Source organism: Oncorhynchus nerka, linkage group LG28, assembly GCF_034236695.1.
Source record: "Oncorhynchus nerka isolate Pitt River linkage group LG28, Oner_Uvic_2.0, whole genome shotgun sequence".
NCBI lineage: Eukaryota > Metazoa > Chordata > Actinopteri > Salmoniformes > Salmonidae > Oncorhynchus > Oncorhynchus nerka.
In genome coordinates this window covers 29,223,908-29,249,356 of record NC_088423.1, presented here as the reverse complement: position 1 = coordinate 29,249,356, position 25,449 = coordinate 29,223,908, and the positions used below count along the sequence as shown (strand labels likewise).

The 25,449-nt window shown below is 43.5% G+C and overlaps 1 protein-coding gene across 1 annotated transcript in view; it reads left to right on the top strand.

Moving 5' to 3' along the window:
* LOC115113099 (leucine-rich melanocyte differentiation-associated protein-like) overlaps positions 1-25,449 on the top strand; it is a 391,290-nt gene that overhangs the window by 262,165 nt on the left and 103,676 nt on the right. Inside the window, exon 3 of the mRNA XM_029640346.2 lies at positions 23,967-24,093. Coding sequence (XP_029496206.1) covers positions 23,967-24,093 — 127 coding nt within the window. The remainder of the gene's footprint in view (positions 1-23,966; positions 24,094-25,449) is intronic.

Below are 25,449 nucleotides of genomic sequence, written 5' to 3'. Positions count from 1 at the left end.
TTCTGGCCCTGACCAAGGCAGTTAACCCACTGTTACCCGGTAGGCCATCATTTTAAATAAGAATTTGTTCTTAACTTACTTGCCTAGTTAAATAAGGGTAAAATAAAAAATGTATACTTTTCTACAGATTTTCTTTTTCTTGTCTTCCTCTCTCTCTCTCCTTTCTCCTTATGCTCGGCCTGGTCTGAGTAACGTTACCTGCTAGTTGGAGCGCAGGATGAAACGCTCGTTCCGTTTAAACAGAAAGGAGTTCCCGTAATGATAGAGCCAGGTTTAATCTGCCGGGGCCTCTGACATGTCAACCTCAGCCAGGCAGTCAGGCAGGCGGCTGGGTGGGTGGTATGTCTTCCAGGCCCTTTGAAGAGAGACGATTTGGAGAGATTTGGATCATTACACAATAAAGAACACTTCATAAGTTGTGAAGTGAGTTGGGAAATGACGGTTAATGATGTTGACAGCAATTCACCTCCACCGAATTACAGAAGGATTTGACTAGACTTGCCTTCTTTAATGAGGCCCGCTCTGTAGAGGTAATGGGCCAGCAGCAGTAAGAGAGGAGGGAGGGAGAGTGAAGGAGAGGGAAAGAGAAGAAGGATGTCAGGGAAAGATATGAGGGAGTGAGGGAGGTCGAATATGAAAGAGGGAGGCTGAGAGAAATGTTCTCTTTCCCAAAAAGCTGAGCTAGCGTCCAATGTTAGCATTAGGCAGATAGACGATCACATGCCTCTCTTTAGACTGTCATGTCAGGGCGCTATCAAGGCCATCTTCAAAAGAAAGAGACCACGGGTAGGCCTTCTCCTCTTCTGTTTAAAGACCGTCTTCAGTCTTTCATTTGAATTTTTTCAAATGTACTATTATATTTTTTTACTTTTTATTTTTTATTTTTTTTTAAGCCTGTCACATCTGTGAATGTGGAATTTGTTTTGTTGGTTGATTGAAAAACAAGAAAACTTAATAAAACTTTAAATTGAAAAAAAAAGACCGTCTTCAGTGAAGAGGTGCGCGTTTGCTCTTGGTTAACTGGATCTGAATCCCATTTGCATGGAGAAACCAACCACATGCCCCATTTATTTTGATTGAAGGCTTTTGAAAAGTTTACAAACACACGAACAACCCAGATGGACATAGGCGCTAACTCTGGAGATTGGGTTATAGTTCTGTTGGATTTTGTATCAAGGTCCTGTGATGATTAAGGAATGTGTTGAGTTATTTTCTGCATATGCATTGTTCTTTTTTTGAAGGCCAAGCCCACCCTTGGTGTGTGTGGCCAAAGACCTCTATTTTCATGTCATCTGACACACAGCCATTGAAGAGGAGTGGGACAAAAATCAACAGCCTGATCAACTCTAAGCGAAGGAGATGTGTTGCGCTGCATTAGGCAAATGGTGGTCACATCTGATACTGACTTGTTTTCTGACACACACCCCTACCTTTATTTTTAAGGTACACTACATGACCACAAGTATGTGGACATCTGCTTGTCAAACATCTCATTCCAAAATCATGAGCATTAATCTGGAGTTGGTCCCCCCTTTGCTGCTATAACAGCCTCCACTCTTCTGGGAAGGCTTTCCACTAGAAGTTGGAACATTGCTGCGGTGACTTGCTTCCATTCAGCCACAAGAGCCTTAGTAAGGTTGTGCATTGATGTTGGGCAATTAGGCCTGGCTCGCAGTCGGTGTTCCAAATCATCTCAAAGGTGTTCGATCAGGTTGAGGTCAGGGCTCTGTGCAGGTCAGTCAAGTTCATCCACACCGATCTTGACAAACCACTTCTGTATGGACCTCGGTTGGTGGCCGGGCATTGTCATGCTGAAACAGGAAAGGGCCTTCCCCAAACTGTTTCCACAAGTTGGAAGCAAAGAATCATCTAGAATATCATTGTATTCTGTAGTGTTAAAATTACCCTTCACTGGAACTAAGCTAAGGTGCCTAGCCCAAAGCATGAAAACCAGCCCCAGAGCATTATTCCCTCTCCACCAAACTTTACACTTGATCCTATGCATTAAGACAGGTAGCGTGTTCCTGGCAACCGCCAAACCCAGATTATTCCGTTGGAATGCTAGATGGTGAAGCGTGATTCATCACTCCAGAGAACGTGTTTCCACTGCTCCAGAGTCCAATGGCGGAGATCTTTACATCACTCCAGCTGACGTTTGATGTTGCGCATGATGATCTTAGGCTTGTGTGCAGCTGCTCGGACATGGAAACTAATTTCATGAAACTCCCGACGTACAGTTCTTCCAGAGGCAGTTTGGAACTCGGTAGTCAGTGTTGCACCCGAGGACAGATGATTTTTATACGTTACGTGCTTCAGCACTCGGCAGTCCCGTTCTGTGAGCTTGTGTGGCCTACCACTTCGCAGCTGAGCTGTTGTTGCTCCTAGACTTTTCCACGTCACAATAACAGCACTTACACTTAGACTGGGGCAGCTCTAGCAGGATAGAAATTTGACCATCTGACTTGTTAGAAAGGTGGCATCCTATGACGGTGCCACATTGAATATCACTGAGCTCTTCAGTAAGGCCATTCTACGGCCTAGGTTTTTCTATAGAGATTGCATGGCTGTGTGCTCGATTTTGTACACCGGACAGCAGCGGGTGTGGCTGAAATAGCCGAATCCACAAATTTGAATGGGTGTCCATATACTTATATACAGTTGAAGTCGGAAGTTTACATACACCTTAGCCAAATAGATTTAAACTCAGTTTTTCACAATACCTGACATTTAACTGACTTGCCAAAACTATAGTTTGTTAACAAGACATTTGTGGAGTGGTTGAAAAACAAGTTTTAGGGTCTCCCAGGTGGCGCAGTGGTCTAGGGCACTGCATCGCAGCGCTAGCTGTGCCACCAGAGACTCTGGGTTCGCGCCCAGGCTCTGTCGCAGCCGGCCGCGACTGGGAGGTCTGTGGGGCGACGCACAATTGGCCTAGCGTCGTCCGGGTTAGGGAGGGTTTGGCCGGTAGGGATATCCTTGTCTCGCACCAGTGACTCCTGAGGCGGGCTGGGCGCAGTGCGCGCTAACCAAGGTCACCAGGTGCACAGTGTTTCCTCCGACACATTGGTGTGGCTGGCTTCCGCGTTGGATGCGCGCTGTGTTAAGAAGCAGTGTGGCTTGGTTGGGTTGTGTTTCGGAGGACGCAAGACTTTCGACCTTCGTCTCTCCCGTACCCGTACGGGAGTTGTAGCGATGAGACAAGATAGTAACTACTAATAATTGGATACTACGAAATTGGGGAGAAAAAGGGGGTAAAATTCAAAAACAAACAAAAAAAAGTTTTTATGTAAACTTCTTACTTCAACTGTGTATGTATTTGTATATATTCTATCTGTTATCTGTATATATATTGTGTATCTGTGACCAAAAGATGCATATCTGTTTTCCCAGTCATGTAAAATCCATAGATTAGGGCCTAATTTATTTATATAATTTTCTTGTTGAATAGTATTTCTATTATGTTTTTTATCGTATTTTTTTTGCTCATCCTTATCAAGGGATCCAATACTTCTGGACTGTATATCTAAACAAGGGCTTATATAGAGATTTTAATTGGTATGAATACTAGTCTAATTATCACTTCTGTGCCTGCCTTCTCCTGATGCTGTAGATTATTTAATTACCATGCCGTTACATTTTCAAACGATATTGCTTTCCCGTGTCACTTCCTAAGACGCTTCTGTACCTGACACTTAGTGAACCTCTTAATGATACACTGGAACGACAGCTAATTATATCATAATAACAGGCTGATGAAGGGAGCTGGATGGAGGGTGGGGCTCGCATACTGGTGTAGATGCATAGTAGAGTATTGTCGTTCTATGTCACTGTGGTTATTACACACCAAACCAGGCTACTTTTAATTACACATATGTTAATGAATTATGTTGAACTCAATTCAACTGTTAGTTTGGTACAGGTGTAGCATTGTAATTTGACCTATATTGTCACAGCAAAATAATCCTGCAGCAACATGATTTGAACGTTTAGTCCATTAGATCTTGCTTGATCGGTGGTTAGTCAATTAGCTGGCCAAAAGTAAGCTACATGAAAAGTGCAACACTGTTAATATAATCACGTATTAGTGTGGGTTTTCAGTGAATTTATGCAAATCACTAAGTTTATCTGGCATTTCCTGTGGTGCAGGAAAATTCTCGGCAACAAAAGAGTGATCAAATTAATATGGTTTAATAATTAAATTCGGTATGTAATATGTATGATAACGATAATAAATGTATGTTGTGATGATGTAATGTGTTTCAGTAATATAAAATGTTTGAATTTCTTTTTTAAACTTGTTCTATTTGTCGTAATGCCGTTACGGACATCTCCTATTTCCTGTAGAGCACAGGTTTGTTAGAAGGAAGTACCACCGGTACCAATTAGACCCTTCACTGAGAAACCAGGTTCCTACACGTCTTCTACACTGGGTGTAGTCAGACAGTTGTCGTAGTCTTCATTACGTGCTCCTCACAGCTCTCAACGCGGCAGGAACACAGCTAATACACATCCTGAGGACGCGGGGAGGGGGCAGATGGGTAATGTTTAGGAGGAGGAGGAGGGTAGAGCTGAGCGTAGTCGATGGCAACTGTGGTTGGCGGAGGAATCCACAGCGACTGCTTTCAAAACGTTTTAATTAGCCCTAAAATTAGGGCCGGGAGGAAACCAGTATATCTGTACTCGTTAGTATCGTGGAAACAAAACACCAAGCGGATGAAACTTCTTTACAGCCCTAATTTTGGAAACAAACTTCATTATGTTTTACATACAACAGGTTTTTAAAGGACCAAATATTTTTCACAGAATGCTGTGGTAGTCATGCTGGTTAAGTGTGCCTTGATATCTAATTAAATCACTGACAGTGTCACCAGCAAAGCACCCCCACACCATCAGACTTCCTCCATGCTTCACGGTGGGAACCACACATGCGTAGAAACAAATATCTTAGATTTGGACTCATCAAACCAATGGACAGATTTCCACCGGTCTAATTGCTCGTGTTTATTGACCCAAGCAAGTCTCTTCTTCTTATTGGTGTCCTTTAGTAGTGGTTTCTTTGCAGCAATTCAAAAATTGATTACATTGTTTTTTTCCCCTCAATCTAAACACAATACCCCATAATGACAAAGCAAAAACAGGGTTTATGAAATGTTTGCAAATTTATTTTTTAAAAACAATTAAATATCACATTTACGTAAGTATTCAGACCCTTCACCTTTGGCAGCGATTACAGCATCGAGTTTTCTTGGGTATGACTCTACAAGCTTGGCACACCTGTATTTTGGTAATTTCTCCCATTCTTCTCAGCAGATCCTCTCAAGCTCTCTCAGGTTGGATAGGGAGCAATGCTACACAGCTATTTTCAGGTCTCTCCAGAGATGTTCGACCGGGTTCAAGTTTCAGGCTCTGGCTGGGCCACTTATGGACATTTAGAGACTTCTCCCAAAGCCACTCCTGCGTTGTCTTGGCTGTGTGCTTAGGGTCGTTGTCCTGGTGGAAGGTGAACCGTCGCCACAGTCTGAGGTCCTGAGCACTCTGGAGCAGGTTTTCATCAAGGATCTCTCTGTACTTTGCGCTGTTCATCCTTTCCTCGATCCTGACTAGTCTCCCATTCCCTGCCACTGAAAAACATCCCCACAGCATGATGCTGCCACCACCATGCTTCAACGTAAGGATGGTGCCAGGTTTCTTCCAGATGTGACGGTTGTCATTCAGGCCAAAGAGTTCAATCTGGGTTTTATCAGACTAGAGAATCTAATTTCCCATGGTATTTGAGTCTTTAGGTGCCTTTTGGCAAACTCCAAGCGGGCTATTTTGAGACTTTTACTGAGGAGTGGCTTCCGTCTGGCCACTCTACCATAAAGGCCTGGTTGGTGGAGTGCTGCAGAGTTGTCCTTCTGGAAGTTTCTCCCATCTCCACAGAGGAACTTTGGGGCTCTGTCAGAGTGACCATCAGATTCTTGCTCACCTCTCTGACCAAGGCCCTTCTTCCCCAATTGCTCAGTTTGGCCAGGCGGCCAGCTCTAGGAAGAGTCTTGGTGCGTCCAAACTTCTTCCATTTAAGAATGATGGAGGCCACTGTGTTCTTGGGGACCTTCAATGCTGAATACATTTTTTGTTACCCTTCCCCAGATCTGTGCCTCGACACAATCCTGTCTCAGAGCTCTACGGACAATTCCTTAAACCTCATGACTTGGTTTTTGCTCTGACATGCACTGTCAACTGTGGGACCTTATATAGACAGGTGTGTGCCTTTCCAAATCATGTCCAATCAATTGAATTTACCACAGGTGGACTCCAATCACCTTGTTGAAACATCTCAAGGATGATCAAAGGAAACAGGATGCACCTGAGATCAATTTAGAGTCCCATAGCAAATGGTCTCGATACTTATGTAAATAAGGTATTTCTGTTTGATATTTTTAATACATTTGCTAAAATAAAAAAATAACAACGGTTTTCACTTTGTCATTATGGGGTATTGTGTGTAGATTACTTATTTAATCCATTTTAGAATAAGGCTGTAACATAACAAAATGTGGAAAAAGTCAAGGGGTCTTCATTATTTCTGAAGGCACTGTATAATACTACAAGTAAAAAGAAGTAGCAACAGTGTACATGGTTGGCATGTGTGTGTATGTGATAACGTGGGTGTGTGGCGTCAGTACGTGTGTGTGCGAGTGTGTTATTGGCGTGTGTGCGAATGTGTATGTGTGTGCGTGTATGTCTGTGTGGATAGTAATACAATGGCTACAGTATATGCACACTCCCAAGAAACAAGTGTGTGTGAAAACACAACAGTTCCAATGAGAGGTAACAGTGTTGTATCTACATGTATATGTCCTGAACACCCATCACAACCCGTTTAATCCCATCCAAACACTTACACCCCCTCCCATACACACCCTCTACCATACAACCCCCCTCCCATAAAGGCACATATACGCACGCACACTCACAAGTACACTGCAGGCAGGTTTCAGGCCACTACAGTGCTGTGGTGGTGCTGTATCACCATGTCCTTGTCTTCCTCCATCTCCCCCCGCTCCTACTATGTCACAGACCTCAGGTATCAGTCATTTCAGTCAAAGATCTCACGTCCAGGACACACATATAGCTCTCCCTTCCCTCGCCATCCTCCCTGGATACATGACAATTCCCACGTTAGAGGATTACACTTTGTTCCCTACTCATGCTGCTGTAAATGACTACTAATGAAGAGGCTAATCATTAAGGTACACATGTGGCGGGAGGGTAAATCTGTCCTTAACATGTTTTATGTGTTTAATCTGCTTTGAATAGGACATGGTTGGTGTCTGTTGACGCCATACATGTAAAAGGCATCACAAGACCCCGATTAGAGGGGAGAGAGGTTCAGACTAGGGATGCACGATATATCGATTTATATACAAAATATCGGTGAGCATGTCGGAATTGGCCGATATTAACTAAAAATGCCAACATCAGCATCGGCCCGATGTCTAGTTTAACGATGATGAGCAAAACCGATGTCAAAGCTGACGTGCATACCTATATAACGTAGGTAGATGACGTGCATACCTATATAACGTAGGTAGATGACGTGCAAACCTATATAACGTAGGTAGATGACGTGCATACCTATATAACGTAGGTAGATGAGGTACATATCTATATAACGTAGGTAGATGACGTGCATACCTATATAACGTAGGTAGATGACGTGCATACCTATATAACGTAGGTAGATGACGTGCATACCTATATAACATAGATAGATGACGTACATACCTATATAACGTAGGTAGATGACGTGCATACCTATATAACGTAGGTAGATGACGTGCATACCTATATAACTTAGGTAGATGAGGTATATACCTATATAACGTAGGTAGATGACGTGCATACCTATATAACGTAGATAGATGACGTGCATACCTATATAACGTAGGTAGATGAGGTACATACCTATATAACGTAGGTAGATGAGGTACATACCTATATAACGTAGGTAGATGAGGTACATACCTATATAACGTAGGTAGATGAGGTACATACCTATATAACGTAGGTAGATGAGGTACATACCTATATAACGTAGGTAGATGACGTGCATACCTATATAACGTAGGTAGATGAGGTACATACCTATATAACGTAGGTAGATGAGGTACATACCTATATAACGTAGGTAGATGAGGTACATACCTATATAACGTAGGTAGATGAGGTACATACCTATATAACGTAGTTAGATGACATAATGACACCACCAAAAATACAGCGCTACACAGAACAAAAGCAGAAACATTCTAAGCGCACACTTCCAACAACGTAACAAGTTCAAGTCCAGCAGTCATTTGAAAGAGCAAGAACATTTCAGTGGACAACACAAAAGTGAAACCATTAACGCCAAGACAATGGAATTCATTGCCCTTGACAACAACGGTTCTCTGTTGTGGATGGTGTTGGCTTTCACCGACTGGTCGAGCACCGGTACACACTACCAAGTAGGCGCTATTTTTCAGATGTTGCCCTTCAGGAGTTACACAATATTGTTGAAACACATCCATGAGCTACTTGCTATGGGCGTCACTGCTATTAGTTTCACGACTGACATTTGGACCAGCTATGTCAGCCCCATGAGCATGCTGAGTCTGACAGCACAGTGGGTGGACGAGGACTCAAGAATGTGCTGGTTCTCATACCGCTGCTGCCATTTCATTGGCATTTGAGAACATGTTTGAAACTTGGAAACATGAACATACTCCTAGCGCCATTCGATCAACTGACTGGAGAAATAAGCTCATCAACTGCATCTGCAGCAGACGCGATACCCTCTGTCATGGCATTGAAACGCCTGCTCAACAAAACTGCCCACACAGACCGTGGGTTTAAAACTTTCAAAAGTACCCGAGGCTTTGAACAAGCAATTCGGTGGCATTCTCTCTGAGCCTCTTTACTGTGTCGCCACCATGCTTGATGCTACTGTAGGTACAAGGACCGGTACTTCGATGCAGACAAGAAACAGGGTTTACGTGAAATGTTACAGCTGGACAAGCTGGAAACGTACACAGTGACAGTACGCACCGAGGAAGAGAGGCCACGGACAGACAGAGCTGAAACTTCACTGCTTGACATGTATGGTGGAACATCATACATGATGCATCATATGCAAACAAAAGAGATTCAATTGTATACATAGCACATTGTCAAACATTCACGTTAAAGCTGAAATATCCTATGCATGAATAATTTCACTAAGTTAACATGAATTGAACCTCAACAGGTTTGTTTAACACATTAAATGATAGGGTATTCAAAAAAGAAACACTACAAACATGTCCTTTTTTCATTGGTACAAAAGTGTACTGTCATAGCTAAATTCCCAATCTGACCACATTCCATCATGGCCACCTTATCATCCCCCTCATTCCTAATTGGCATAGACCACTCCTCACCTCTCCACCTGATAACTGATGTGTGGTGATCGTTCTGCCACAGAAATGGTCACCGTACATCACCCAGGTGGGTGCTATACATTGGTGGTGGATGAGGTTAACTAATTCAGAGGCTTTCCTCAATTGGCCAAGATCAGCTAGATATAAATGTGTATCTACTGATGGTGTTAAAACAGGTTTTCTGGACATAACGAAAGGTGTCCCGCAGGGGTAAATTCAGAAAATCACATTGTATGATTTTTAAGTAATTAATTAGCATGACATAAGTATTGGATCACCTACCAACCAGTAAGAATTTTAGCTCTCACAGACCTAGTTTTTCTTTAAGAAGCCATCCTGTTCTACACTCATTACCTGTATTAACACCTGTTTGAACTCGTTACCTGTATAAAAGACACCTATCCACACACTCAATCAAACAGACTCCAACCTCTCCACAATGGCCAAGACCAGAGAGCTGTGTAAGGACATCAGGGTTCAATTTTAGACCTGCACAAGGCTGGGATGGGCTACAGGACAATAGGCAAGCTTCTTGGTGAGAAGGCAACAACTGTTGGCGCAATTATTGGAAAATGGAATAAGTTCAAGCTGACGGTCAATCACCCTCGGTCTGGGGCTCCATGCAAGATCTCACCTCAAGGGGCATCAATGATCATGAGGAAGGTGAGGGATCAGCCCAGAACTACACGGCAGGACCTGGTCAATCACCTGAAGAGAGCTGGGACCAGTCTCAAAGAAAACCATGAGTAACACACTACGCCGTCATGGATTAAAATCCTGCAGCACACGCAAGGTCCCCCTGCTGAAGCCAGCGCATGTCCAGGCCCGTCTGAAGTTTGCCAATTACCATCTGGATGATCCAGAGGAGGAATGGGAGAAGGTCATGTGGTCTGATGAGACAAAAATAGAGCTTTTTGGTCTAAACTCCACTCGCTGTGCTTGGAGGAAGAAGAAGGATGAGTACAACCCCAAGAACACCATCCCAACTGTGAAGCATGGAGGTGGAAACATCATTCTTTGGGGATGCTTTTCTGCAAAGGGGACAGGACGACTGCATTGTATTGAGGGGAGGATGGATGGGGCCATGTATTGCGAGATCTTGGCCAACAACCTCGTTCCCTCAGTAAGAGCATTGAAGATGGGTCGTGGCTGGGTCTTCCAGCATGACAACGACCCAAAACACACCACCAGGGCAACTAAGGAGTGGCTCCGTAAGAAGCATCTCAAGGTCCTGGAGTGGCCTAGCCAGTCTCCAGACCGGAACCCAATAGAAAATCTTTGGAGGGAGCTGAAAGTCCCGAAACCTGAAGGATCTGGAGAAGGTCTGTATGGAGGAGTGGGCCAAAATCCCTGCTGCAGTGTGTGCAAACCTGGTCAAGAACTACAGGAAACGTATCATCTCTGTAATTGCAAACAAAGGTTTCTGTACCAAATATTAACAACAATATTGTTTTAGATTTCGTCTCTCACAGTTGAAGTGTACCTATGATAAAAAAATTACAGACCTCTACATGCTTTGTAAGTGGGAAAACCTGCAAAATCGGCAGTGTATCAAATACTTGTTCTCCCCACTGTATCTGTGCATCTGGATAGACGATAAGATGTCTTTCAAAAAGCATATTGATGAGTTAGAAGCTGAGGATAAAAACGGGCTTCTTCTATGGAAGTAGGTCATGCCTATCACTACATAGTAGAATGCGGATCATTCAGTCGACTTTTCTTCCGTTCCTAGACTATGGTGACTATTTGCACTCATCACTGCTCATCAGAAAGTAGGTTGGCCCTCTTTGATGTTGGGTAGGTCAAAACACTGCATTTTATTCATTTATAAAGCCCTATTGCAAAAAACTCCCACATTACTTACCGATATAAATACGAGTTACCATAGTCACTCACAGGGATAGCTAACTGGCAATTCTGTCTGTTGCTACAGACTTAGGAAAAACTGCTTTTAATTCCTATGTACCCCATGTATGGAACAATCTTCAGAGTTCCTTTAAACTAGATACATTGATGCCTCCCGAGCAGTTCAAAATGTTGATTGAGGACCTCTGTTGAGGAAAGTGATTGTGTTTCTTGTGTCTGTATTTTTGTATTCTCTTATATATTGTCAAATGTGTGAAATTGTCAAATGCAGGGCTCCTTTGGTCTCAATGGGACTCCCTGTTAAAATAAAGGTCAAATAAAAAGGTTCTGTGGTGAATGTGTTTGCACCGCTGTGAGGGATTTCCGACAGACCGGACGACTCTCCCTCCCGACGCCAGAGGGGTACACTACGTACATGGTTTGAGGAGTTGTCGATTTACTTTGGTCAACTCTGAGTTCAACTCGGGATAACCGGTACCACGAAAGTGGCTCACCTTTTAGCCAGGTATATTTCTATGGCAACGAATGCTTCAGAACTAACCTGCCTCCAGGGTTAACTCCATATATACAGTACCAGTCCACACACCTACTCATTCACGGGTTTTTCTTTATTTTTTACTATTTTCTACAAATAATAGTGAAGACATCAAAACTTTGAAATAACACACACGGAATCATGTATTAACCCAAAAAGTGTTAAACAAATTAAAATATATTTTAGATTTTAGATTCTCCAAAGTAGCCACCCTTTGCCTTGATGACAGCTATGCACACTCTTGGCATTCTCTCAACCAGCTTCACCTGAAATGCTTTTCCAAAAGTCTTGAAGAAGTTCCCGACATATACTGAGGACTTGTTGGCTTCTTTTCCTTCACTCTGCGGTCCAACTCATCCCAAACCATCTCAATTGGGTTGAGGTTATCTAATTTGAATTCCATTCAACTCGTCAGCCTGGCCTATACTTGCATTGCTATGCTGGTGATAGCCAACTGTCGCTATCCTTTCAGCACCGTAGCACAATCGACTACTGAGGCTCTTTTTATCATTGAGTAGGCCTAGCCTATTACTTACCTGCTGAAATTGGCAGGTGATGAGTTTGTTGACGATGTACATAGGGTGCAGCAAGTGATAGGAGCCTGTCGTATGTTGCCGCTGGCATTCATAGGTAACGAGAACACAGTATGTGATCGTCTGCTCTCATCTCCCAAACGAGAGTATGGTATTCTCCATTTTTTTATTTTTTTTATTTTTTTATTTAACTAGGCAAGTCAGTTGAGAACAACTTATTTTCCGTGACGGCCAAGGAACAGTGGGTTAACCGCCTTGTTCAGGGGCAGAACAACAGATTTTTACCTTGTCAGCTCGGGGATTCAATCTTGTAACCTTTCCGGTTACTAGTCCAACGCTCTAACCACTAGGCTATCTGCCTCTAAACACTAGACTACCTGCCTCTAACCACTAGGCTACCTGCCTCTAACCACTAGGCTACCTGCCTCTAAGCACTAGGTTACCTGCCTCTAACCACTAGGCTACCTGCCTCTAAACACTGGACTTACCTGCCTCTAACCACTAGGCTACCTGTCTCTAACCACTAGACTACCTGCCTCTGACCACTAGGCTTCCTGCCTCTAACCACTAGACTACCTGCATCTAACCACTAGACTACCTGCCTCTGACCACTAGGCTACCTGCCTCTAAACACTGGACTACCTGCCTCTAACCACTAGACTACCTGTCTCTAACCACTAGACTCCCTGCCTCTAACCACTAGGCTACCTGCCTCTAACCTCTAGGCTACCTGCCTCTAACCACTAGACTACCTGCCTCTAACCACTAGGCTACCTGCCTCAAACCACTAGGTTCCCTTCCTCTAACCACTAGGCTTCCTGCCTCTAACCACTAGACTACCTGCCTCTGACCACTAGGCTACCTGCCTCTAAACACTAGACTACCTGTCTCTAACCACTAGGCTACCTGCCTCTAACCACTAGGCTACCTGTCTCTAACCACTAGGCTACCTGCCTCTAACCACTAGACTCCCTGCCTCTAACCACTAGGCTACCTGCCTCTGACCACTAGGTTACCTGCCTCTGACCACTAGGCTACCTGCCTCTGACCACTAGGCTACCTGCCTCCAACCACTAGGATACCTGCCTCTGACAACTAGGCTACCTGCCTCTAACCACTAGGCTACCTGCCTCTGACCACTAGGATACCTGCCTCTGACCACTAGGCTACCTGCCTCTAACCACTAGGCTACCTGCCTCTAACCACTTGGATACCTGCCTCTGACCACTAGGATACCTGCCTCTAACCACTAGACTACCTGCCTCTAACCACTAGGAGACCTGCCTCTGACCACTAGAATACCTGTCTTTAACCACTAGGCTACCTGCCTGACCACTAACTCCCCTCTAACCAGACTACCTGCCTCTAACCACTAGGCTACCTGCCTCTAACCACTCTAACCACTAGGGTTACCACTAGACTCCTGCCTCTAACCACTAGGCTACCTGCCTCTGACCACTAGGTTACCTGCCTCTGACCACTAGGCTACCTGCCTCTGACCACTAGGCTACCTGCCTCTAACCACTAGGCTACCTGCCTCTAACCACTAGGATACCTGCCTCTGACCACTAGGCTACCTGCCTCTTACCACTAGGCTACCTGCCTCTGACCACTAGGATACCTGCCTCTGACCACTAGGCTACCTGCCTCTAACCACTAGGCTACCTGCCTCTAACCACTAGGATACCTGCCTCTGACCACTAGGACACCTGCCTCTAACCACTAGACTACCTGCCTCTAACCACTAGGATACCTGCCTCTGACCACTAGAATACCTGCCTCTAACCACTAGGCTACCTGCCTCTGACCACTAGGCTACCTGCCTCTGACCACTAGGCTACCTGCCTCTAACCACTAGGCTACCTGCCTCTAACCACTAGGATACCTGCCTCTGACCACTAGGCTACCTGCCTCTTACCACTAGGCTACCTGCCTCTGACCACTAGGATACCTGCCTCTGACCACTAGGCTACCTGCCTCTAACCACTAGGCTACCTGCCTCTAACCACTAGGATACCTGCCTCTGACCACTAGGACACCTGCCTCTAACCACTAGACTACCTGCCTCTAACCACTAGGATACCTGCCTCTGACCACTAGAATACCTGCCTCTAACCACTAGGCTACCTGCCTCTAACCACTAGGCTACCTGCCTCTAACCACTAGGCTACCTGCCTCTAACCACTAGGATACCTGCCTCTGACCACTAGGCTACCTGCCTCTAACCACTAGGCTACCTGCCACCCTCCATGTTGTTGTCTCTTACTGTTTACTTCCCTTAAGGCTTGCACAAAATATGTTTCTAGCATTCGTCTGCCGATCGTTCAGTGCGCTGTGTTTTAAAGACCACCCGCTGTAGATGTCTGACTGACAGTATTTTCACCCACTAAGTTCTCAAATTATGGCCGGCACTATGTTCAAAGGTGCTAAGTATTCTCAGCCAGCAAACGCTATTGGTGTGCCTGAGCCCTTAAGTAACTTATCCTCTAACTTCTCCTATTCAGGAGCAGGGCAGCACTTAAAAATATTAGGAGCAAAGCAACTTCCTCCTCCATGTTTGCTCGTTTATGCGAAGGATAGAATGTCATTCACTGTCACGTGAAAATAGAATGCTGATGATGTCGTTTTTGTGTTTTAAACTTTTGCTAACGACAACGACCAAGTTTGATTTCGGACGACAGTACAATGTTCATAATGTTCCTGCGACAACTGTCTACAGACAGAAGGACTAAACCAGCCTTTATACACACAATATCTAATATTTCAGATGTGAGAATGTGGTTTGAAAATGATTTGGTTAGTGCGAAAGTCATATCGGTCTGTGGTATTGAGTTACAGACGCTCTGCCATGGCTCTCTGCTCTCTGGGGAGAGTGTATGTGTAGATATGGTTCATATTCTTTCCCCTGTCATTATAGCTGGTAGTAGAGCTGACAGTCCAGTGAATAAGACAGGGACTGATCCTTTTCCTTCATGGTGCCCACTTCAAAGTCACTGCTCTAGGGTCAGATTGGCCTGGAATTGGGTCTCCCTTCACATATCTCTTCCCTCCCTTATAACTGATCCTGGATCAGCTTGGCCGAGGGATAAGGACGAGACTGAGATAAGGTTGACCTAATAATCCAGGTTTGACCCTGGCTTGGCCCAGGCAGAACTTAAAGGTCCATCACTGACTGACCTGTTTGGGGGGGTGTCAGCCCTTTGAACTAGTTCACTGTATTATGATGGTAGACACAGTATAAGTTACTACACTGACTCCAAGTTGACAAAAAACAATACTAGTTAGGATTTTATAAGATTAGATTCACAACTACTAATCAGAGAAAACCTTGTAATTTGACCCTGTGAATGAATCTATTATATTAGGCCTACATGTGGAGAAGCCACATTCCTCTTCATGCTGTATGGTCTCTGTGCAGCAATGTTTTTTGTGAATGTTAGTATAGAATGATTAGTTGTATCTTCATATGACACATGCCCTCATCCCTCTGTGAGACTGAGCTGAAAATCTATTCTCTTTGTCAATTTGTAGCAATGTACTGCTGCACACACACACACAGACACAGACACAGACACACACAAACGCAAGTGCACACCAAAACCAAAGCTTCCTCCATGGCTCTGTCAGTTTGCCCCCATCATTACAGTATTCGTCATTACGTTCACCTAAAAGCAAATAATCACTAGAGGCCTGTCACTGCGTGGCAGATGATAGATGGGCTTTGAGGGACGACCCAGCCATGTCCACTCATGAATTATGATAGACTCCCTCTATATGATGGACCACACGAAAGCTTTTCATCAGAAAGACACATGCACACATAGATACGCATGCATGCAAGCACCCAGGTGCGCTCACACACATACACACACAGGCACATAAGCACAAATACATAAGGTGCCTTTGGAAAGTATTCAGACTCCTTAGCTTTTTGCAAATTTTGTTACATTACAGCCTTAATCTAAAATGGATTTGTTTTAAAATCCTCATCAATCTACACACAATACCCCACAATGACATAGTGAAAACTGTTTTAATTTTAATTTTAGGAAATTTATTAAAACACAAAGTATTCAAATCCTTTGCTATGAGACTCGAAATTGATCTCAGGTGCATCCTGTTTTCATTGATCATCCTTGAGATGTTTCTACAACTTGATTGGAGTCTACCTGTGGTAAATTCAATTGAGTGGAAATTATTTGGAAAGGCACACACCTGTCTCTATAAGGTCCCACAGTTGACAGTGCACATCAAAGCAGAAACCAAGCCATGAGGTTTAAGGAATTGTCTGTAGAACTCCGAGACAGGATTGGTACTCTGGGGAAGGGTACCATTGAAAATTCCCAAGTACACAGTGGCCTTCATCATTACCAATCAGGTATTTATGGTAAAGTGGTCAGACGGAAGCCACTCCTCAGTAAAAGGCACATGACAGCCCACTTTGAGTTTGCCAAAAGGCACCTACAGACTCTTATTTAACCAAGGTTGAACTCTTTGGCCTGATTACCAACTGTCCTGTCTGGAGGAAACCTGGCACTATGCTTATGGTGAAGCGTGGTGGTGGCAGCATCATGCTGTGGAGATGTTTTTCAGTGGCAGAGACTAGGAGACTAGTCAGGATCGAGGCAAAGATGAACGGAGCAAAGTACAGAGAGATCCTTGATGAAAACCTGCTCCAGAGCACTTAGGACCTCAGAATGGGGGTGAATGTTCACCTTCCAACAGGACAACGACCCTAAGCACACAGCCAAGACAATGCAGGAGTGGCTTCAGGACAAGGCTCTGAATGTCCTTGAGTGGCCCAGCCAGAGCCCGGACTTGAACCAGATCAAACATCTCTGGAGAGACCTGAAAATAGCTGTGTAGCAACGGTCCCTTTCCAACCTGACAGATCTTGAGAGGATCTGCTGAGAAGAATGGGAGAAACTCCCCAAATAGGTGGAGTGCCAAACTTGTAGCGTCACTCCCAAGAAAAGCTGTAATCGCTGCCAAAGGTGCTTCAACAAAGTACTGAGTAAAGGGTCTGAATACTTATGTAAATGTGATATTTCTGTTTTTTATTTGTAATACATTTGAAGAAAAACATTTTTTTTTGCTTTGTCATTATGGTGTATTGTGTAAATAATACAAACACTGAGTTATATTGTATGCTCATCAAAAATGTATATTGTATGCTCACCAATTTCGTGGTATCCAATTGTTATTAGTTACTATCTTGTTTCATCGCTACAATTCCCGTACGTGCTCGGGAGAGACGAAGGTCGAAAGCCAACCCAACCAAACACAACTCGCACTGCTTCTTAACACAGCGTGCATCCAACCCGGAAGCCAGCCGCACCTGGATGGACCTCCCGGTCGCAGCCGGCTGCGACAGAGCCTGGCCTCGAACCATGAGTCTCTGGTGGCTAGCTAGCACTGCGCCACCCGGGAGGCCAACATTTGGGACATTTTGGCTAATACTAATACAATTGTTCAGAGAACAATATAAAATTTGTTTAACAATTAATATTTTTTTCTCAAATGTAGGGGGTAAAACATTTTGACACTCTTAAATAGTCTTAGAAATAGTAGTCCAAAGTTAAGTATTTGGTCCCATATTCATAGCCCGCAATGACTACATCAAGCATGTAACTCTACAAACTTGTTGGATGCATTTGCAGTTTGTTTTGGTTTCAGAATTGAGAACAATTCTTATTTACAATGACAGTCTAGGAACAGTGGGTTAACTGCCTTGTTCAGGGGCAGAACAACAGATTTCTACCTTGTCAGCTTGGGGATTTGATCTTGCAACCTTTCGGTTACCGGCTCAAAGCTCTAACCACTAGGCTACCTGCCGCCCCGAGTAGCTTAGGGGAATAGAAATTAATGGTAAATAATGTATTGGGTCATTTTGGAGTCACTTGTATTATAAATAAGAAATATAATATGTTTCTAAACACTTGTACATTCATGTGGATGCTACCATGATTACAGATAATCCTGAATGAATGGTGAATAATGATGAGTGAGAAAGTTACAAAGGGTAAAGATCATACCCTCAAGATGGCCTCTCACCATTACAATAACAGGGGAGGTTAGCATGTCTTGGGGGGTCTGTGGGTGACTTTTAACCGCCAAATAAATGTGTTCCTCATGTCTCACTCATTGTTCGGGAGAAGTTTGGTCCAAGTCGGACGTTTGGGTCTATATTTCTTGTATAAATTCAAATGTCCAATTTGGGTGCAATCAATTTACTTAATTTCTCAGAAATCCACTTGCTTGTGCTTTTTGAGGTGTAACAACCCCATCTTTATCAAGGGTGTCAATAATTTCAGACCCCACCGTGCATATCTACCTCAGTTAGTATGGTACTTCTTCTATATTGCTTCATTCCTTTGTGTTTATTTCTTAGGTGTTTTTTAAATTTGTTCTTATTTAACTCTGCGTCTTTGGGAAAGATCTTGTAAGTAAGCTTTTCACTGTAAGGACTACACCAGTTGTATTCGGCGCATGTGACAAATACAATTGGAATTGATTTGAGCTGCTGTTGTGGTGTGATGTGTAGATCTGTTGTCCAATAGCAAAGCCCTATCTTACTGTACTGGTTGCTGTACTGTAAACTACCTGCTTTAATCACAGGACATCCAATTGCTTCCAGAGTGACGTGATCGCCCAATGAAGCCTAATCGACTTGTCAGCCTGATGGACAGATGGACGTTTCCCTTCCTTCCTATTTCCTTTCCCAGACATGTCTGTCCATTTCTCTCCATTCACTTTTCTTATTAAGTTTATTAAAGCCTGTCCGGATCCTACTTTTCCCTTCTCCCATTCATTACTCTGCCTTATCATGGCAGGCCATCTGAAGTGTGCTGCTGCTAGTCCATTATGCACGTATGAAGGCCATCAATGCCCCAGTATTGGCCAATTCATCAAACATGTATCTGTTGCCCTGTGTGTCAATTTGCCTGTCGCTCTCCAGTCTGTGGCCTTATTACTGGAATAAAAACATTACTTCTTCACTCAAAGGCCTTATTACTAGAATAAAAACATTACTTCTCCAGTCAAAGGCCTTATTACTGGAATAATAACATTACTTCTCCAGTCGAAGGCCTTATTACTGGAATAAAAACATTACTTCTCCAGTCAAAGGCCTTATTACTGGAATAAAAACATTACTTCTCCAGTCAAAGGCCTTATTACTGGAATAATAACATTACTTCTCCAGTCAAAGGCCTTATTACTGGAATAATGACATTACTTCTCCAGTCAAAGGCCTTATTACTGGAATAATAAAATAACTTCTTCAGTCAAAGGCCTTATTACTGGAATAATGACATTACTTCTCCAATCCAAGGCCGTATTACTGGAATAACAACATTACTTCTCCAATCCAGGGCCTTATTACTGGAATAACAACATTACTTCTCCAATCCAATGCCGTATTACTGGAATAATAACATTACTTCTCCAATCCAAGGCCTTATTACTGGAATAATAACATTACTTCTCCAATCCAAGGCCTTATTACTGGAATAATAACATTACTTCTCCAGGCAAAGGCCTTATTACTGGAATAACAACATTACTTATCCAATCCAAAGCCTTATTACTGGAATAAAAACATTACTTCTTCAGTCCAAGGCCTTATTACTGGAATAACAACATTTCTTCTCCAGTCCAAGGCCTTATTACTGGAATAAAAACATTACTTCTCCAGTGCAATGCCTTATTACTGGAATAAAAACATTACTTCTCCAGTCCAAGGCCTTATTACTGGAATAAAAACATTACTTCTCCAGTCCAAAGCCTTATTACTGGAATAAAAACATTACTTCTCCAGTCCAAAGCCTTATTACTGGAATAAAAACATTACTTCTCCAGTCCAAGGCCTTATTACTGGAATGAAAACATTACTTCTCCAGTCCAAGGCCTTATTACTGGAATGAAAACATTACTTCTCCAGAATCTCCACCACCAAGAATATATTTGAAGTCACACAAGTCATTTAATGTTAAAACAAGGCCTTAGGCTTTTGCCTCTTGCCTTTTCAAGGTTCTCCTATTTTTTCCCCCTACTCAAACAGACCAGAGGTCTGAAAAGATCTATCTGGTTCTCGGCAGATTGTTTCAGCTGCTAAAGTGAATACAGAGATTCCTCCATAACTGCGGGGATTGTTCTGTGTCTGTTGTTGTGACTGGTCTTTGTTAGGATATATTTGGATGCTATCAGGCTTGTGGAATGGCTATACGGTATATGGTAGTTGCTAGTTCAAGATGGGGGCCCTTCAGCTGTTAGGATATAGCTGCTGTCTCAGTTGACCTCTAGTCCTAAACACTATTAAAAGGTCAACTGGGATTTGTTCTGACATAATGCTGCCTCACAGATGTAGAAGATAGATCTGAGGCTACCATCCTCCTCTCATTCGTTACTTAAAGACATCTGACATGAGACAGACCCACGCCATTGGTAGGCGTGACTGACATTTTAAGCCAATAATCACAGAGGGTATTCTTCCCTCTGCCGGGCTGTCAGTGGTGGTTTATCAATCAATGTGTCTGCATTAGTATTAGACTAACGATCTGGCTCTGTCTGTACCTCTGGGTCACGGGTATGTCTCCTCTCCTGTCTCCTTGTCTGGCCTCTTGTTTCCTCTCATGTCTCCTTGTTTAGCCACCTGTCTCCTCTCATGTCTCCTTGCTTGGCCTCCTTTCTCTCCAATTCCCATTAATCTCATTTCCTTTCCTTTTTTCTCCTCTTTCCTTTCCTCTTGTGTGTGTGCGTGTGTGCGTGCGTGCGTGCGTGCGTTGATGTTTTGCACATGTGTGTGTTTTCCATTTTACCCAGCCACAGGAGCTTTGGGACACAGTTCAATTATGCTCATTATATTTTTTGAAAACAAAAGAGAGCTCCTCATGTTTTTAACTAAAGCACTTTTACTGCAGCGCTTTCACTCTGTTAGTTCTGCAAACTCCGTATTAAAACTAGGCTCTTATAAAGGTAATGAAACCAAAGGTCGGTGTTAGGGAAATCTGCAGAGAGCACCAGGGAAAGCTGGAGACAATTAAAGTCCAATCCCCCTACTGTATCCCCCCTACACACACACACACACACACACACACACACACACACACACACACATACAGAGAGAGAGAGCGAGAGAGAGAGAGAGAGAGAGAGCAGGATGGGGTTTGGTAGCTGTGCTGTGCCGGGCCCTGCTCTCCCCTAGCTGTGAATTTAGTTGATTAGATCTGCTGGTGCACACAGCAGTGGTGACATGAAAACAACAATTAATAAGCCTTCCCTCTGCACCATGCGGCTTCTTTTAACCAAGCAGTTAATAATGCAGCCCAGAGGACTACAGGCCCTATCGTGTCATACAAACACACGCAGGTATGCATGCAGTAACACACACACACTGTATGTACAGTATGTGAGAGGGATTTCAATAGGAGTACTATCTCAGGTTCTACAGTCTTTGTCCATCTTCATGTCTTTGCCTTTTTTACATTGATCATCTTGTGTTCCTCGTTTCCCTTTTCTTTCCCCTTACGGACAGTTGTAATGTGTTCTCTCTTTCTCCCCCCTCTTGCTTTCCATTTGCAGATTGACACGATGAAACAGTTATGTTTACATCGAGTAAATCACAGACGGTGTATAATGACAATGACACTAGCCAGATCAGAGAGTGTATTAGTTGAGACTGGGCCTAGTGCTGGGCAGCGTTCTCAGGCTGACTGTAGGAACCAGAAGGGTGTGTTAATATCGCTTCATTCTTTACCTTTTTATTTTTCACATTGGATGAAAATAATATTACCGTGGTTGAAGCATGTGTCTTGTTTATTTATTTTTGTAATTAAGTATAGAAATGACAGTCATGAGTCAGAAAATAGTCCTATTTTATCCAGTCTCGGCCAGGTCCTGGCAGGTTTACATGTCAATGATTGACTCCATTATATAATGCTGACAGTGTAGCCTGAACACATGATGAACACAAACAAATTGGGAATTTATGTTATTTTAAACTTATACAATTGTTCAGAGAAAGAGATTTTGTTTAACAAGTAATATATATTTTTTCCCAAAAAGTTAGGGGTGTATTATTGACACGCCTAAAGACTACATCAAGTGTGTGACTCTACAAACTTGTTGGATGGATTTGTAGTTAGTTTTGGTTGCATTTCAGATTATGTTGTGCACAATAGAAATAAATGGTAAATAATGTATTGTGTCATTTTGAAGTCACTTATTATAAATAAGAGTAGAAAATGTTTCTAAACACTTGTACATTCTTGTGGATTCTACCATGATTGCAGATAATCCTGAATGAAAATGAATAATGATCAGTGAGAAAGTTACAGACGCACAAATATCATACCCCCAAGACATGCAAACCTCTCACCATTACAACAACAGAGGAGGTTAGCATGTCTTGAAGGGTCCGTGGGTGACTTTTAACCGCCAAAAATGTGTTCTTCATATCTTACTCATTGTTAAGAAGAAGTTTGGTCCAAGTCGCATGTTGGGTGCTATATATATATTGAATATAATCTGAATCCTATACATTTAAATGTCTAATTTGTGTGCAATCAATTTGCTTAATTTTTTTTTTTTCTCTTAATTTCACATAGTGGAAATGACAGTGGGTCTAGTATAAGGGATTATGCTGTTTGAACTTCGGTGGCGCAGTGGTCTGAGCAGTTCCCACCCAGTGCTTTTTTTGTGAACGCCGAGGAAGCCATGTAGCCTATTGACTTTCACCGACCTTTTCAAACATCTGACATCAAAGTTTATTTCTAGCGGTCACACTGATTATACAACACACACATGGCTTTGTACACCTTCAACAAGGCTTGAACTGTGCAAGGCCCCAACATTACCCTGAGTAATGCTCTCAATCATCTTTATGCTTAGTGTGTGATGTGGGTGTGCTTGTGTGCATAAGAGAAATATGTGACTACATCACAGGGATAAACCAACCCCCATCACACAGTTTGCAAAAAAGTTTCCCTTTCCATTCCGTCTGTGATTGCCGGAGTACGTATTCTGTATTCTACTGGTTGGGCTGTGAAGATGATGGATGACAAGTTAAATTTGTGTCCGGGGAGTGAAGGTGAAGTGTGACAGAGTGATTTGTCTTGGGAATGGAGGGTTAGGGTCAGGCCAAAGCGGGCGCCTCCAGGCACAAGACATTGACAAATTCATCCTGCCCGCCACATTTCTGAAGCCTTTTGTTTTGAATCCTGGCTACTGACTGGTGACCCCCATCCCTCATCCTGCCAGCGTAGAAGGAAGCTCGTCGCGGCTGAGTCCCGGGTCCAGGCCATGCCAGGGGAACTCAGCACCACTAATTCACACCATTCAACCCTCTGACAGGCCCCTACCCGAACTCTCCCTGCCTCTCCAGACGCGTGAAAAGAGGGAGGCAGAAATATTTATTTCTGCACGTAATGGCCGTCTGCACAGTCTTAAGGCCGTATAATTTTTATTTTTCTCTCTCGCTTTCTCGCGCTCTCTCTCGCTCTCTCTCTCGCTGTCTCTCTCTCGCTCTCTCTCTCTCTATCTCGATTTCTCTCTCTCTCTCTCTCTCTCTCTCTCGCCTTATCATTGCAGGTCACTGGCGGGCCTCAAAGCGTTCACTGGGCTGGAAGAACTGGTCGTCGACAACAATCTGCTCGGAAACGACCTCCAGTTGCCCAGGTTACCCACCCTCCACACCCTAACACTCAATAAGAACCAAATATCCTTTCAAGCAGAGCGGCACTCACTATCTGCCTCTCATTCTTCAGCATGGGCTAAGGCTACAGGCCACAAGTAATTGTCTTTGCTGTTTGTTGTACTTCTATATCTCTGATTTGACTCTTTATCTCTGTGTTCTCAAAGTCTGTGGAAGTCTCTAATAGTATGTTTGTAGTGAGGGTAAATGCAGTGCTATAAAGGTATCTGGGTCTTTGTGCTGTAGTTTAGACCCCACAGACTAGTTTCTAAGCCACGGGGACCTCTAGTGGAGACAGGAATAAAAGCCAGTAGGGGCTGTGTTGATATGTTGAGGAAGAAACGGGAAATGGAGAAACGTCTGAACCTACCAAATGCTTTGAGAAAGAGCACTTTTAAATATATATTAGTTGTATAACCAATTATGAACATTGACAAATGAACCAGTAGTGTAATATCCCATGCAGTGTCGTAGTGGGAAAAACTGAAAACATCCTAACAATTGCAGAGACGATAATTCAAAAACTACATGTAGTTTCCTCATTGAATAGTAAACCAGGTTAACCGTAAGCACTCAAACCCAAACACTGCGCCACTACTTATGATCAGACGGAAAATATGTTTCAACTTCCTCCTTTAGTGTTAAGAACCCAGCCTATCTATGTGTCCTTGTCCCCCCTGGTAGCCTCTCCCTAGTAGATCCATCTACAGGGTAATGATGCAAAAACACACCTCCCGTGTCAACATTAAAACTGGGGCTCCTAGAAGTGCGTGTCAGCGGCTCTGAAGCTCTGAGTCAGGTTGTGAAGTGGCCTGCACATGCTAATGGCCCAATTAGACCACATCCTGATGTGGAGCTGTGCCATTTTACACACTCCACCACTGCATTAGTGCGCTTGTATTTTGACACTTTGGGGCTCAATTTTCCAATGAAGTGAATGTATTAGTGATGAATGTGTCTGGGAAGCTGGTTGTGTTTGGGAGGCTGGTTGCTTTTTTTTTCATGTTTGGGGGGGGACTTTTTTCCCGTCAGCTACGGCTCTGGAATCACCGACCGTTTGAACCACAGGGCATCCATCATTTACCCGGCCACCTAGGAGAGAGGGGGGAGAGAAGGAGAAGAAGAAAGGGAGAGAGAGAGAGAGGAAGAAAAAGAGGAGGGTGGAAAGAGAGAGAGAGAAAATACAGGGAACTAAACAGGAAAATATATGCCAAACTCTGAGCCTTAAATTGAGCCTTTCTGTCTGCTCCCTCACACAACAACACGATGCCTATGACCTATGCCCTCTGAAGGCCATCGTGAATTTCATAGTGGTGTGTGTGGGAGGGAGGTCTGTGTGTGTGCGTGCGTGTGTAAGTGAGGGGGGTCTGGGGTAAATGG